This window comes from Pelodiscus sinensis, chromosome 9, assembly GCF_049634645.1.
Source record: "Pelodiscus sinensis isolate JC-2024 chromosome 9, ASM4963464v1, whole genome shotgun sequence".
Taxonomy (NCBI): domain Eukaryota; kingdom Metazoa; phylum Chordata; order Testudines; family Trionychidae; genus Pelodiscus; species Pelodiscus sinensis.
The window spans coordinates 63,751,785-63,766,982 of NC_134719.1; the positions used below are offsets into that span (position 1 = coordinate 63,751,785).

The following is a 15,198-nucleotide window of genomic DNA, read 5'->3' on the forward strand; positions in this document are numbered from 1 at the left end:
AGTGAAAGAGCTGAGCTCTGTTCCCACCCCTGCTATGTACTCATTCGTTTACTGAAGGCAAAGCAAGTCACTGCCCCCTGCCTCAGTTTCCCCCACCAGGATGGGGATAGCTAGGTAAATAGGCAACGAACGCGCGTTGATTTCAGAATCTTGGCCCACAGGCCATTTCCCCACTGTGGTCTGGTCAATTAATATTTCTCAGACGTGCTGCTATCGGGCCTGGCCAACAGTTTTGTTCTGATGGGTTGTGAATAGCCCAAGCAGAACTCAACTTGCAGAATTCTGACCGTCACATTGATGTTTATTGGAAAGCACTTGAATGTGGAGCTAAGCACGAGTTCCCTCCTCCATGGACTGCGGGGGTTTTTCTTTAATCTATTTAAATGTTCACAGTTGTGGGAAATCAGGAGAGGGGTCAGAGAGCGGAAGAAACCAGACAATATACACTGAGATTCAGAGCTTTAACTGTTCAAGTACAGAGAGTCGTCATCGCATATCAAAATACTCAAAGTAAATATCTTTTAACTCGACTAACGTTCTCAAGGTGCCTTTTTCTTACCTTGTCTGTGAATTTCAATTAGAATCCATGATCATGTTTTTCCTTGGTTTGGGTCTGGGTGAAATTGACATTTACTGATAAACAATTCAAGGCGATTGAGGGGCGTGCCGCTGCTCTGGATATACTGTAATAATGCCTAGCTGCCCAACCGCAATCAAAGCTCCCCGGTGCCACCCGCCAGAGAGCGTCCCTGCCCGAACAGCTTTCCCTCTCAAACAAGACAAACTACGGTATCATTGTGCCCATTTTACAGATGAGGAATTGAGGCACTGAGGAAATAATTGAACCAAGTCTTTAACAGAGCTGGGAACTGAATGCAGACTTGCCGAGTGCCAGGCCCATGCCTTAGCCATAAAACCAACCTCTGGACTAGGGATGTAAAGTCCCTTTTAATTAGTTAACCGGTTCAATGTTAAGTTTAACGGGTTAATCAATTAAACAGGGGCAGGCAAGGGGGATTGATTGGGCTGGATTACCTCCCCGCGGTGGGCGGGGGCTGCTCCCTCTGCTCACGGCAAGTCCTGCAGGGCTGAAGCAGCCCCCTGCCCCACCAGTTAGCTGTCCCTCCTCCTGCAAAAGAGCATTTCTTGCAGGCATCTGACCAGGGCGAGGGCTGGGGTAGAGCTGAGAAATGCTGTAAAAATACAGAGATCAAATTTGTGGAGCACAAGTTACATTTTTGGGGTGAAATTCCACTTTTGACGCCTAAGAAAAATTCATTCCCAGAGCAAAGACAAAAGGTTCCAGGGCAGACGAGTTGGGGGCCAGCATATCCTATATTGGACCAACTTCTGTGGGTGGCAGAGACAAGCTGGCCGGCTCCCACAGCCCTGGAGAGGAGCTCCGTGTAAGGTGCAAAGCTTTCAGCAGTGGAAGTTGATACAATAAAAGCTGTTCCCTGCCTTGTCTCTCTAAGATCCTGGGTCCACTGCTGTTACAGCCAGGCTGCCAAGGTAGTCCAGGGTTTGCTTTACTTTAGCCTTGACCCAGATCAGGAAAAATGGCTGGAGCTGGGGGTGAGAGAAGAAATCCGGCCCATTCTTTGGAGGGGTCCTGATGCCGTGTGCAACCGGGGATGACAAATCTCGGAGGAGCAGCCGTGTTAGTCCGTGTCTGCAAAAACGACCGGGAATTCCGTGGTATCTGAGAGACGAACATTTATTTGGGCATGAGCTTTCGTGGGTAAAACGCCCTTCATCAGACAAAGTGGGTCTTTGCCCACGAAAGCTTATGCTCCAATAAATCGGTTAGTCTATAAGGTGCCACGGGACTGCGGGGAAGGAACAGACCTGGATTTGTAGGCTGCTCAAGAGAATTGGCTTCCACGGTGTGATACAGACACGAAGGAACAAGTCGGAGCCACAAGAAGTGGGCTCTGTAGCCAGGGGGTGGCGAATCACTTTCCTGCCACGGATCAGAAGACGGAAAAGAATGGGAAAGTTTTACCAAAGAACATTCCTGGCTCAGTGGTTCTGCAGAATGCCACCTTTCGCTGTGTGGTTTTGGTTTTTTTTCTTCGGGCAGATATGAAAAGCCCAATCTAGAGTCAGGTCTCTGCAAAGGAAAAATAGCCAGGCCTGCCTATTCCATCTAAAGAAAACTATTTTTGGTGTGCACTGTGGCCGGGCAACTATTAAACTGGTGTGAAATAATAAACAGGGAGTTTCACCTATTGAATGGGGTTGATGTAGAAAGCAGGCCACGGTTCTTTGTCGTTCGTTGCAACATGGGCAAAAAATCCAGAATAATAATTAAAAAACCAACTGTGTACATTGGAGGGATGTTCAATTTCTGTTCATTGAATAGTCGATCGACCTCGTGAATTCTTATCGATTACTTGACTATTCTGTAGTCCCCGGGTGCGGGGCCGGGTATCACTCCTGAGGAGTCCACTGAGGCAGCAGCATAGGGTGCCACAGGGGAGCTGGTCCATGAGGGGAGCCAGTTTAAAAACCATGGACCGGCTGCCTGTCGTCCCACGCTGCTGCCTCTGATACAGAGGCAGCAGCTCTGGGTGGCAGCAGCCCCTGTCTAATGGGGGATCTGAGCTCCTGGACCCGGCGTAAGCTGGAACTGAGCCGGGCTGCCTGCCCACCTGGCTCCTAATACAATTTAAATGCAGAGCTGCAGCGGGGATAGGTCCTGGACCTGGTGTGACCCAGGAATGAGCTAGGCTGCTGGCCAGCCTGCTAAAAAAATGTAGTGGCAAAGGAGGGAGGGAGGAATGCGTGTCGCGGATAGCATTAACCGATACGCTTTTGCTTAGCGGTTACGCAGTTCATCGACTGCACTCTGACATCCCTAGTACGTTGAACGATGGTATGTACCTGTGCCAAGTCCACGCGCCACGTAGCTAGAGTTACCTGTATTGTCGGCCTCCTGGTGAAAGATGTCAAAGACATGACCTGCCAGATACGGGCCTTCATGAGGTAAAAGGGGAGGGGTCGCTCAGTGGTTTGAGCATTGGCCTGCTTAAACCCAGGGTTGTGAGTTCAATCCTTGAGGGGGGCCAATTTAGGGATTTGATGACTTCTCAATGTCCCTTCCAGTTCTGTGAAGTTTAAAATAAGTTTTATTATTATTAAAAGGGGGGGTGTGATGGTAACAACAGGTCACCTACTCGAAACCGACTATTCCTTTTCTAGGTGAAATCTGTGCAGGATCTAACACACACCATCCAACACAATCACAGGTGTGTCTCTGTGGGACCAGCATGCACCTTTCGCCTCGTGAAGCTGCCTCGTTGTGTGTCTGCGATCACAGACCTGTGCCGCCGCATGACCCAGCGACATGTGCATGTGTGTATGGGACGTGCGAGGCAGGTACACGGAACAGGCTCGCGTGCCCGCAGGGTTCTGACCAGGATGAGCCCACGTTTGCTGTGGCCTCGTGTGGATCTAGATTGCAGGCTACGTAGCCTGGTGGCCGCTCCAGACGCTTTACCCCCGGCACTGGGAGCCTGTGGTGTAAATGCTCCGCTGCTGCTCACACTGGTTAACTCCGGCGGCGCACACAGCAAAACCGGAGCATCCCTCCTTCTCACAGCTTCTTGGCCACTGGGGAGTCAAGCCACTGTGGAAGACCAGGGATCTGTGAGCCCTTGACCCCAGCTGAGGGGGTGGCTGCTCATATCTGCAGGGCTTGCTCCAGGGTGCATGAGATCAATGAATTCCTGGTCTCTCTCCACGGGCCCCGCAGAAATCCCCTCTGCCCAGCTGGCTGCTGGGTGGGTCCCTGCCGGAGATCCAGGGCCCGGCCTTTTATTTACCACCGGCTTGAATCAGGAGCCCCCGTTTCAGCACCTTGCAGGCAGCGAGCAGGGCAGCCAGGGCTGCTCCTGGAGTTGGTTCTGGTTTATAGCCCCATGGAGCTACAGAGAGGAGCGACTCGTGGGGCAGGGACTAGGCAGCCCCCCATTCTGCATGGCCCCCAGCGTCATCCCCCCATGCATGGCCCCTCTGCTGCCCTTGGGACCAGCAATACCTCCTCTCCTCCGCACCCATGCCCGCCTGGACAGCCGCTGCCTGGTGCACCGAAAAGTGGAGCCAAATTCCAAGTGGAAGGCAGGGCCTGAGCCAGGGCAGGGAGCTCAGCATGGGGGAGCAGGTGGGGTGGGGTGGGGAGGCGCCCAGTTGCCTGGCCTTCAGGGCAGACTCAAGTCAGGCAACCCCCCCCCAGCACAACCAGCCACCCATGCACAAAGCCACCCAGTCCCCAGACACCCCCACGCGCCAATCTAGGTCCCTCTCGTGTTCCCCCCCAGACTCGGCCTGCCACGTGCTGCTGGACGCGCACGGGTCCCTGCCGCGAGCAACCACAGCGCTGGGCCCCGCGTGGGTGCCCCGCCCTGGGCCGGGGGAACTCGGCGCCGAGACGTAAGGCCGGGAAAGTCCCCCCCCAACCCTGCGCCTTAATGAAACGCCCAGAGCAGGCCGGGGAAAGCGCATCTGGTTTCAATCTGCAGCCCTTTGATGGCGTCCAAGGCTCCTTCCCCAGCTCGGGGGCTGGGCGCTCACGGCAGCGCGGAGCCCCGGCCTTCGGAACAGAGGGGGGCTCTCTCGCTCCCCTGGGGCGACCCCTCGCCCCGACGCAGCCCGAATTCCTCCCGCAGGAGGCTGCCTGCGCTGGGGCAGCGCCCGCCCCTCTCTCGCTTGGCTCGACGGTCCCAGGCCCGGGCCGACCTTTGTGAGCAAATGGGCCTGCAGAACAGGGCTGGAGAACCCCCAACCGCTGGCACAAAACCCCTTGCTCCACCCGGCGCCCTGCGGGTGCAAAGGGAGCCTTGCCGGAGCGGAGGTGGAGGATCTGGGGGGCTTCGAGGCAACCTCCCTGGTGTAAAGAGTCACCTTTCTGTTCCTGAGCTCCAGTTCATTCATGGAGGAGCTGGGATGATTTAATTAGGGCCTTGTAATTATTTCAATCAGCGCTCCCCTCCCCCTCTCGCCAGGGAGTCTGCTCCCCCAGGTGTGGCAGAATGAGGGTTCTTGGGACTCCCCGGCCGGATGGGTCACTGCGCGCTGCTTGCGATTAACCCCCCTGTCTGGGTCGCAGCCTTGTTTGGGTTCCTCTCGCCTGGCCGCCTCGCCTCCAGCCAAACAGGGGGACGGCAGGAAACGCGGAAAGCAAAGCGGCCGCAGGAGCGCGGGAGAGCTTGATTGGAAGGGGCAGGGAGAGTTTCCAGGGGGTCCCCCCCCAGCTGTGAGCAAACCAAGCGCACGAGAGGCTCCGGCGAGCGCCGACCCGCATGGGGGGGGGGGGGGCTGAAGGAAAACAAGCCGCCTGTTTGAAGTGCCCCTGGCTTTGCTGCCGGATCCTGTTGCAAGGGGGAGTGCGGGAGGGGGCGAGCTGTATTTAAGAGACGCCCAGGGTCTCCCCCGCCCCGTCGCTCCGGCAGGGGCTGGGAAGGGGGGAGGCGAGTCCTTCCCGCGCGTGTTTTGGGGGGAGGGGGGTCTGTAACCCGTCACACACCGCCCGCAGCCTCTGCCACGTAATTGCAGGCCCCTCTAAGCCTCGCTCTGCCCTCCCCTGGGTCTCCACTGCGCCTGGATTCCCCGCGACGTCTCCCCTCGTGTGCCAGACGGGGCCTTTTGAAGTGCCAGAGAGGCCGCTGGATCCGACGGCGAGAGGAGGGGGAAGGGGGCGAGCAGCTGGGAGGGGAGGGGAGGAAGGGGGGGACCCTCTCCCGGGCTCCTGAAAACCCTCGCCTGGCCTGCCCCGGGAGGGACTGCTCGCCAGTCCATCTGCAAGGCGTCAGGACCCACCCTCCTGAAAGCTCAGGCGCGCCAGAGACCGGCCGGGCGCGCACGGGGCAGCGCGCTCCCTTGGAGATGGTTTAAAGCGGGGAGAAGCCGCCGGTGCCTGCTCGGGACTACGCCGAAAGCCGCGGGGTCCGCGTCCCGTCCCCTCCCTCCTCTCGCCGGGGCGCTGTGGCGGAGGGAGGCCGGATCAGCCCCCGGGAAGCTGCTTCTGGGGAGGGTCGTCTCGCGTTCCCCCGGGGGCGCACCATGGCGGCCGGCTACGCGCACATCCTGGAGCGCCAGCAGGCCGGGCTGGGCACCCGCTTGGAGAGCCCCGGCGCCCTGGACAACTTACAGGCCAAGAAGAACTTCTCCGTCAGCCACCTGTTGGACCTGGAGGAAGCCGGGGACATGGTGGCGGCGCAGGCGGACGAGGGCGTAGGGGAAGCCGGCAGGAGCTTGCTGGAATCGCCGGGGCTCACCAGCGGCAGCGACACCCCGCAGCCGGACAGTAAGTGAGACCGCAGGGGCAGCAGGAGGGGGCGCGAAGGGGCAGCCTGCGCGCAAACTAACGCGGGGAGGGGGAGCCGTAATGGCACCATCCCCTCCGCTCCAGCTGGGCCCCGGAGCAGAGGGAGCCTTGTGCTGGGGTGCGCGTAGGGTGCGCGGACACGCCGAGCAGCCAAACCAGACACCCTGCGGGTTTCTAACCCCGGCTCCGGGGAAGCGCGCAGCGCAGGACTCGCGTCCGGTCCGAACGGCTCTTTCCCGGACACTTCTGGGACCCGCCGGGGTTTTAATAGATTCCCGGGCTTTGCCAGGAGGCGGGTTTGGAACTGGGGTCTTGGAGCCACGGGTCGCACCCCCCCCCCAGCACAGCCCCACACGCCCCTGTCACCCCGAAAACACGCGAGTCCCAGAGTGACACTTGCGCGCATTTCAACTGGAGCGGAAATGGGAAGGCGGCAGCCCGCGTAGGATGCGCGGATTTTACCGGCGTTTTTAAAGTCCCCTGCGGGGAGCGAACCTGCCTCTTCATCCTCCCCCCCCCCAGCTAGGATAGCCAGCCCGTCCGGCTAGGACACTGCCGAATAAGCCAGCGGAGGAAGCAGGCGCCCCCGCGGAGCGGCAGAAGCGGACCCCCCCCTGCCCCGCAGCCGGGCCATTTTCAATCCGTGCAGGGGGTGACTGTAAAATCTCCCGGCTCAGCCGCAGCCCGGGCGCGCTGCGGGAGGCGCTCTGGCAGGCCCCAGGCAGGGCGAAGTTCCTGGTTATTTGGGAGACGCGAGTTCGAAGCCCGCGCAGGTAGTAAGGGGAGGGGGAGTCGCGCCAGTCTCCGCGGGGCGCTTGGCTGCGAGGCTGAGCCGCCCTCGGGGGGACCGAGCTCGGCTGTCTGGGTTCAGTCGTGGGGGCATCCCAGAGCCGGGGGGCTGCTTTAGTGCCCTGCCTCTGGCTGTCAACGGGGCCACTCCGGAGTGCTCGGCGCTGTACAGAGGGGAGACAGCGGCGAGATCATCCAGCGGACCCGCCGATCCCGCTCCAGGGCGAGACAGGCTGGGCTGGGGGCCGGGCCCACACTAGCCCACCTCCCTACGGCGCTTCCAGCCGGGGTATTTCGGAGCCAACCCCAACCCCTCCGCCCGACGCAGGGGGCTAAGCCTGGAAATTCCAAGCGATTTCGGAGTCCGCTCCGGGGCGGGAGGCGGGTCCCTCCAGACCCCCGAAAGTCTGAGAATTAAATCCAGGCGAGAGGCTGCGTGGCGTGAAAAATACCCGCCCCCCCCCTCCCGGATCTCTGCACAGGCATCGCCTCCCCCGGCCTATTTTCAAAGCCGTCCTCCGTGTGCAGGCCTGGCGCGAATTCGGATCTACCGGGGGCTTTGCGCACGTTGGTCCTGCGCCGCTTTTTGCTCCAGGCGGGGCAGGTGGCGGGGCACAGCTCAGCCCCCCCACGTTGGCACTTGCTTGTGCCTGGCTGACCCCGCAGACCCCTTCGCTCCGCTTGGCTCCCCGTGCGTAAACCGCGGGCGCTCGATCCGGTGCGGGGTCGGGGTGGAAGCGGGATCCCCTTCCGAGGAGGGGCCGGTTTGCCTGGGGGCTCTGAACCCAGCCGCATTCCCTCGCTCCCCGATGTCCGAATACGAGCTTTGTCAGAACCACGCGTCGCCATAAAAAGGTCGCCTGGAGACGCCAGGCTGGACGGGGGAGAGGGGGCGGCCGGGTCTTCTCCCTGCGAGACCCGGAAACCTCTCGGAAATGGCTGAGTCACGAAGAAAGGGATTCGGGGAGCCTCGTGTAGACGCACACCCGGAGTGCAGTGACCTCTCCCCAGGCAGGCCGAAAGGGAGCTGTTTCCATGAAGCGGGGTGCAGAATCAACTCCCCCCCCCCCCCCCCCCGAGCTGGACTTGGGGGTGGCGAGGGAATTCTCGCAAAGCAAGAGGGTGGGAAACCAAATTCCCTCCGGGGTCAATGCGCGTAGCCCTGCGATCTCCCCACTAGGCCGGCTTGTCTGGGAGCGCGCGAGGCCGTCCCAAGACCCAGATCTGGCAGTGGAGCCTCTGCACTAGTTCAAGATCCCCCCCCCCCCTTAATTTCTGATCCACCCAGCGGGTTAAAACACCAACCCAAGAATCTGCCCCTTGCGCGCAGGTTCTCGGGTACGCGGGGAGCCAGGCTGCGGCTGTCAACCCCGCTCCGGATTTTACACCCGCACTGAGGTTTGTAATTCGAGGTTCATCCTTGACCCCCCCCCCCCCCCCGACATTCCCATTAGCCGCTGTGATTAAGTCCTCGCGTTCCCACGGATTTCAGGGGGAAGCAAGAGGCCCGGGGAGGGGGGATATTTCTAAGGGGGAGACTTTATTTCGGGGCGCGTCGGAAGGGCTCAGCGCCGCTCTGCAAACACCCTTCGGGGGAGGGAAACTGAGGCCAGCCGCCTTGCCTGCTTGCCAGTCTCCTGCCCCAATGGGGCGCGTCCCCCCGTAGTTGCTTAGCGACCCAGGGAGGCCCTGAACCCCCAATGGGGCACCTCTTGGCGGGGAGGTTGCGTTCTGGAGACCTGATCTCTCTCGGGGAGGTTCCTTTGCCGTTTGCGATGGTTTGGGGGTTTTTTCAAGGGGAGAGGGGGAAACCCCCGAGTCTGGAAAAAGTTACAGCTCGTGGAGGGGAGGGACTCGCCTTTTGAAGGGAGAGAACGCGCGGGTGGCGCGGAATTTTCAGCTCCGGCTGCGCGCCTCGCTGCGCGCCCCAACTCCAGTCCAGCCCTGGGGAGCTGAGCCTGGGGATTGGTCGGAGGGGACGGGCGGGCGAGGTAGCGGAGCAGGGCGGAATGTGTCTGTTTCAGGGGACGGTTCCAACCATTCCCCCCAGCCGGCTTCTTAGTGCTGACAATGCCAGGCGCGGTGCCGGTGCCGGGCTGATGTCGGGGTACCCCGATCCGGTCGCGTTTCCGGACAGACTGACCCTCTCTCCCACCCCTGTCGCTGGAGAACTCCACACCCGACTGGCGGCCTGGGCTTCGCCCTTTCTCTCTCGGGTGCTGTACAAAAAGATCGAAAGGGAGACATTGCAATCGGGCGCGATTCAGCAGGAGGGCAAAAAGCAAAACAAAAAACAACCAACAAAAACCGGCTGCAGCTGCGCCGGAGGGAGCCCTCTCCCCGTGTAGACGCGAGAAACTCGCGCTGATTTAACAGCGGACTAAAGCTTTTCAGAATCCCCCTTTCTCTTTCCCTCCTTCCAACGGTGCCAGTCAGTTCCAGAGTTAACACTGACCTATCTGACCTCATCTGCCACCTTTGTGTGTGTGTGTGTGTGTCTGACCAGATCTGCCACCAGTGTGTGTGTGTGTGTGTGTGTGTGTGTGTGTGTGTGTGTGTATCTCTGACCAGATCTGCCACCATTGTGTGTGTGTGTGAGTGTGTGTGTGTATCTCTGACCTCATCTGCCACCTGTGTGTGTGTGTGTATCTCTGACCTCATCTGCCACCATTGTGTGTGTGTGTGTGTGTATCTCTGACCTCATCTGCCACCATTGTGTGTGTGTGTGTGTGTGTATCTCTGACCTCATCTGCCACCATTGTGTGTGTGTGTGTGTGTGTGTATCTCTGACCTCATCTGCCACCATTGTGTGTGTGTGTGTGAGTGTGTGTATCTCTGACCAGATCTGCCACCATTGTGTGTGTGTGTGAGTATCTCTGACCTCATCTGCCACCTGTGTGTGTGTGTGTGTGTATCTCTGACCTCATCTGCCACCATTGTGTGTGTGTGTGTGTGTGTATCTCTGACCTCATCTGCCACCATTGTGTGTGTGTGTGTGTATCTCTGACCTCATCTGCCACCATTGTGTGTGTGTGTGTGTGTGTATCTCTGACCTCATCTGCCACCATTGTGTGTGTGTGTGTGTATCTCTGACCTCATCTGCCACCATTGTGTGTGTGTGTGTGTGTGTGTGTATCTATGACCAGATCTGCCACCTTTCCGTGTGTGTGTGTGTGTATATATCTCTGACCAGATCTGCCACCAGTGTGTGTGTGTGTGTGTATCTCTGACCAGATCTGCTACGTGTGTGTGTGTCTCTGACCAGATCTGCCACCATTGTGTGTGTGTGTGTGTGTGTGTGTATCTATGACCAGATCTGCCACCTTTCCGTGTGTGTGTGTGTGTATATATCTCTGACCAGATCTGCCACCAGTGTGTGTGTGTGTGTGTATCTCTGACCAGATCTGCTACGTGTGTGTGTGTCTCTGACCAGATCTGCCACCATTGTGTGTGTGTGTGTGTGTGTGTGTATCTATGACCAGATCTGCCACCTTTCCGTGTGTGTGTGTGTGTATATATCTCTGACCAGATCTGCCACCAGTGTGTGTGTGTGTGTGTATCTCTGACCAGATCTGCTACGTGTGTGTGTGTCTCTGACCTCATCTGCCACCATTGTGTGTGTGTGTGTATCTATGACCAGATCTGCCACCTTTCTGTGTGTGTGTGTGTGTGTGTGTGTGTGTGTGTGTGTGTGTGAAATGGATGTTAACTGATTTGCGCGCACACACCCGTAAATGTCGATATGGTCCAAGAATCCCCTTTGCTTCTGGGACGCGTCTCCTCTAGAAAGCGTGTGGCTCAGAGCGCTACCCGGGTGGGTTTGTTGAGATGTCACCCCCCCCCCCGAATGCGAATTCCCCCCTAAAGTGCATGTCCACAGCTGAAACGGATTTGGGGCGCGCGTTTTATCCCACGCGGCACGGGGGGGGGGGGGGACTGTTTCGAAGACAGGTCTCCAGCAAACGCCTGGCGGGCGGTGTGGAAAGCCGCCCCCGCTCCACTTGGCTCGTTCGCTCCCCAGGGGTCGCTGTGCGTGTGTCGATCTGGATTTCGGGGGAAACAGGGCCACTTCCAAAAGAAACCAACTCCCCACTGGGGGCCCGATCCCGCAGACCGTACCCACCCCAAAATCTCCGTGGGGAGGACTGTGAGCAGCCCTGAGTAAGGCGCTTTGGGGAGCCCTGAAGACCGTTTGGGGTGTCCAAGGAGACTGCGGCTCTTCACATGCTCTGAGGGGTTTAGGGGCGCAAGCCCGTGGCTAGTGCTCCAGAATCCCTTCGGCTTTCCTGAAACCTTCCCCCCAGCTTGTAAAAAACCACTGGGGGGGGGGGGGTTGAATATGGTGGCCTCCTCCCCCCCATGCCAGAAATCAAAAGTTTGTGCCCAAGTCCCCGTCGGATAAATTCAACTCACTGGCAGGAGAAGGCGCCTGCCTTGAAGACATTTCCAGGCCCTTGCTGCGCCGTGTGGCTATATTCGCCCTCCCCCCCCTCCAAAAATTGGGCTTCTCTGTCACTGGTTGCTCCTCCAACCTTTGGATCAAGCCTGGAGCGTCTCTAGGCTAGGCTGGGCTGAAACCTGCTGGCAAAGCCAAACCGGGTCTTTCTTTCCCTGGAGAGGGGGAAGGCAGCTGCTGGACTCCAGCACGGGCACAAATTTGGTATGGGCATCTGCCAAAAATGATCCCCGAAGATGCCCAGCCAGGGCTGCAGCTACCAAGCGCCTCTCCGCAAATTTGCAGAGGTCCAGACGCAAAACGCGTAGCCCCGGCCGCAGACATGAGCTGTGAGACCCCAGCGGATCGGGGGGAATTTGCAGGGTCCTCGTTGTCCTGGGCCGGCGCTTCCCGGAGGGCCCGATGCTCGTCCGCTCGCGAGAGCCCAAGGGATTGCGTCGCCGGCGCGTGTTCTGTTGGGTTTCGCTGAGGAGAGGGGCTGCGACTGCCACCAGCAATCGTGCGGTGCCGAGTCCCGGCTGAGAGCCAGAAGTCAGCCAGCAGGCACCCCCAGCCGCTCTGATCCTTCCGCCCAGCAACCAACGCTGGGTTGGGATTAATTGGATGGACCCTCTGCTTGGGCCCGTCTCATCAGCAGATTTCAAAGCACAGGAAGTGGCGGATACTTATCTCAGTGTCTCCATCCCTGAACCAGTGTTTTGCTGAGTCAAACCACACAGGAGGGGAGGGGGTCTTGGGGAAACCTCCCACCCCCGCCTTTGGGGTTTCTTGCCCTTCAATCCAAAGGAAACGCCGTTAAACTAACACAGCTGATAGGGTGACGTGTTGATTCTAGAGACCTGAGCTTCCGGGCTGCCCTTTTCTCCTGGTCGGGGGTCTCTGAGCTGGTGCGGCTGGCTGATTTTCAGATCTGACCGAGGCCTGGTGTAGGCTGCCAGTCAGAGCGACAGGAGCTGCCGGGCGCTGATTGAGTTGTGCCTGCGTCGACATTGAATTCTGCCTCCCATTCTGGGGTCGCATTCATGTGTCCCTGAACCGCGCTGAGCCAGGTTAATGCCCTGGAGTGGGCGCAGCCGGAATGTAACCACCGTGTTACTTCTGTCTCTCCAATCAGTCCTCCAGCCGCTATCCCACAGTGCCTGACCCGGACCGCTCTGGCCACAGTTGGGAGCTCCACTGCCCAGGGTGGCAGGGACCGGAAGGAGCCCTCCCTTGGAAAGCCCCACCCAGCTTTGAAAAGCCTGTTCCGGGTTGTCCCATTGGAGGAGCAGCTCCCCGCTCTGTATCGTGTGTGGCAGCCTCGCCAGGCCTCTGGGGGCAGTCGCGGCACCAGCAAAGGCTGGGAGTGCCAGGCAGTTGCCCCCTCTCCCTCTTCCCTCCCTCTGGGGGCCACTGCCCAGCTGATCATGTTGGCTGCATGCTCCAGCTGCGCTCTGGCCTGTAGAAGGCAGGAGTTACTGGCTCTCCTGGGCGTGTGGGAAGAAGAGGCTACAGACCCGCCGGAGAGACCTGGACATCTCTGAGCAGATGGCGCAGCAGAGACCGGAGAAGGGCTCCGGCAGGGCTGCAGAGAAGCCATGGCCTTGGGGCAGGCAGATCAGAGGCCCAGGCAGGCGGTCGCTCTCCTGTTGAGCTAGAAAGAGCTGCGGTCGTTCTTGGGGGAGACCCCCCCTCCCCAGGCTATCTCCAAGGCGCCCGTGTCCCAGGCCCGGGCCTGAAAAGCAAAGACGAGGAGCTGGACGAGGAAGTGGAGGAGCACAGAGGGCATGTGACCGGGGGCTCCTGCTGTTCCTGCAGCCCAGACTCCTTTGAGATGCGGCCGTGGGGGAGCCCGATCCAGGGGGAAGCACCTCCGGAAAGTGCAATTCTTTCCCACCTCAATGAATGGTGCCTGCAACTAAACACAGGGGTGAGCCATAAAAAGACACTCCCTCCCGCCACTCCCATTGGCCGGGGACGGCGATCCGCAGCCAATGAGAGCTGTGATTGCCCATTACCTGTGGAGTCGCAGGTAAATCTAACAGTGGGGGCCCGCCACGGTGCACCGGATCCAGCCGTGGGCCAGTTTTTGCCCACCCCTGACTTGACTTAGGACACGGTTATCGACTTTCCATTAATGGACCCATCTGGTTCCGAACTTGGGAGTTCCGGTTCTCAACTTTCCCTTCCCATTCGGACCCCACTGACAACGTTACTTGGTTTGATCTGCAGCTGCCGCCGTTGTGACCTTGAGGGGTTCCTCCTCTGCTTGAGTCAGAGGAAGAAGAGGGTGTGGGATGGCGTGTTCAGAGAGGTCCTGCAGGCCAGGGTGCGGGATGGCGTGTTCAGAGAGGCCCTGCAGGCCAGGGTGCGGGATGGCGTGTTCAGAGAGGCCCTGCAGGCCAGGGTGCGGGATGGCGTGTTCAGAGAGGTCCTGCAGGCCAGGGTGCGGGATGGCGTGTTCAGAGAGGTCCTGCAGGCCAGGGTGCGGGATGGCGTGTTCAGAGAGGTCCTGCAGGCCAGGGTGCGGGATGGCGTGTTCAGAGAGGTCCTGCAGGCCAGGGTGCGGGATGGCGTGTTCAGAGAGGCCCTGCAGACCAGGGTGCGGGATGGTGTGTTCAGAGAGGTCCTGCAGACCAGGGTGCGGGATGGCGTGTTCAGAGAGGTCCTGCAGGCCAGGGTGCGGGATGGCGTGTTCAGAGAGGTCCTGCAGACCAGGGTGCGGGATGGCGTGTTCAGAGAGGTCCTGCAGGCCAGGGTGCGGGATGGCGTGTTCAGAGAGGTCCTGCAGGCCAGGGTGCGGGATGGCGTGTTCAGAGAGGTCCTTCAGGCCAGGGTGCGGGATGGCGTGTTCAGAGAGGTCCTGCAGGCCAGGGTGCGGGATGGCGTGTTCAGAGAGGTCCTGCAGGCCAGGGTGCGGGATGGCGTGTTCAGAGAGGTCCTGCAGGCCAGGGTGCGGGATGGCGTGTTCAGAGAGGCCCTGCAGGCCAGGGTGCGGGATGGCGTGTTCAGAGAGGCCCTGCAGGCCAGGCTGCGGGATGGCGTGTTCAGAGAGGTCCTGCAGGCCAGGGTGCGGGATGGCGTGTTCAGAGAGGTCCTGCAGGCCAGGGTGCGGGATGGCGTGTTCAGAGAGGTCCTGCAGGCCAGGCTGCGGGATGGCGTGTTCAGAGAGGTCCTGCAGACCGGTGCTGCATCAGGCCATGAGCGAAGGTCCCGGAGGGTGAGCATTGCAGATGGGCTGGAGAAGGAAAGAGCGTGGACAGCACAGGAGTCCCAACAGGAAAAAGAGTGGGAGATGCACCAGGACATAATGGGGCTTCTCTGCAAGCAAACCCGGATGCTGCAGACTCTGGTGGACCTACCGCGGGAGCAACCCCCAGTTCGCCACTCTTCGTAATCCAAGAAGAATTCTGTTTTAGCACCTCCCGACACCCCTCTCCACGTTCCTCCCCACCGCCTCCCCACCTTTACCAGTGTATCCCTGGGGCTGTTAAGGCCCCCGTGGCTTCCCGTACACTGATCAGTGAGATGTTTACATACATTTCGTCTACATACGTTTCCCCTCCTGTTCGATTGAATTAATTTAGTAAGTTTGTCGTGTATTTGCTTTTCAGTTGCAAAGCTTTTTTTTTTTTTCTTTGTGCTG

General features: G+C 59.4%; 1 protein-coding gene across 2 annotated transcripts in view; it reads left to right on the top strand.

Moving 5' to 3' along the window:
• The first annotated feature begins 5,443 nt into the window (after positions 1–5,443).
• The window catches only part of PRRX1 (paired related homeobox 1), a 64,698-nt gene continuing 54,943 nt past the window's right edge, over positions 5,444–15,198 (top strand). The window contains exon 1 of one of the 2 annotated variants that reach the window (XM_075937007.1): positions 5,444–6,307. In XM_075937007.1, coding sequence (XP_075793122.1) covers positions 6,064–6,307 — 244 coding nt within the window. In that variant the 5' untranslated portion in view covers positions 5,444–6,063. The remainder of the gene's footprint in view (positions 6,308–15,198) is intronic. The other variant, XM_075937006.1, reaches the window with a different exon arrangement.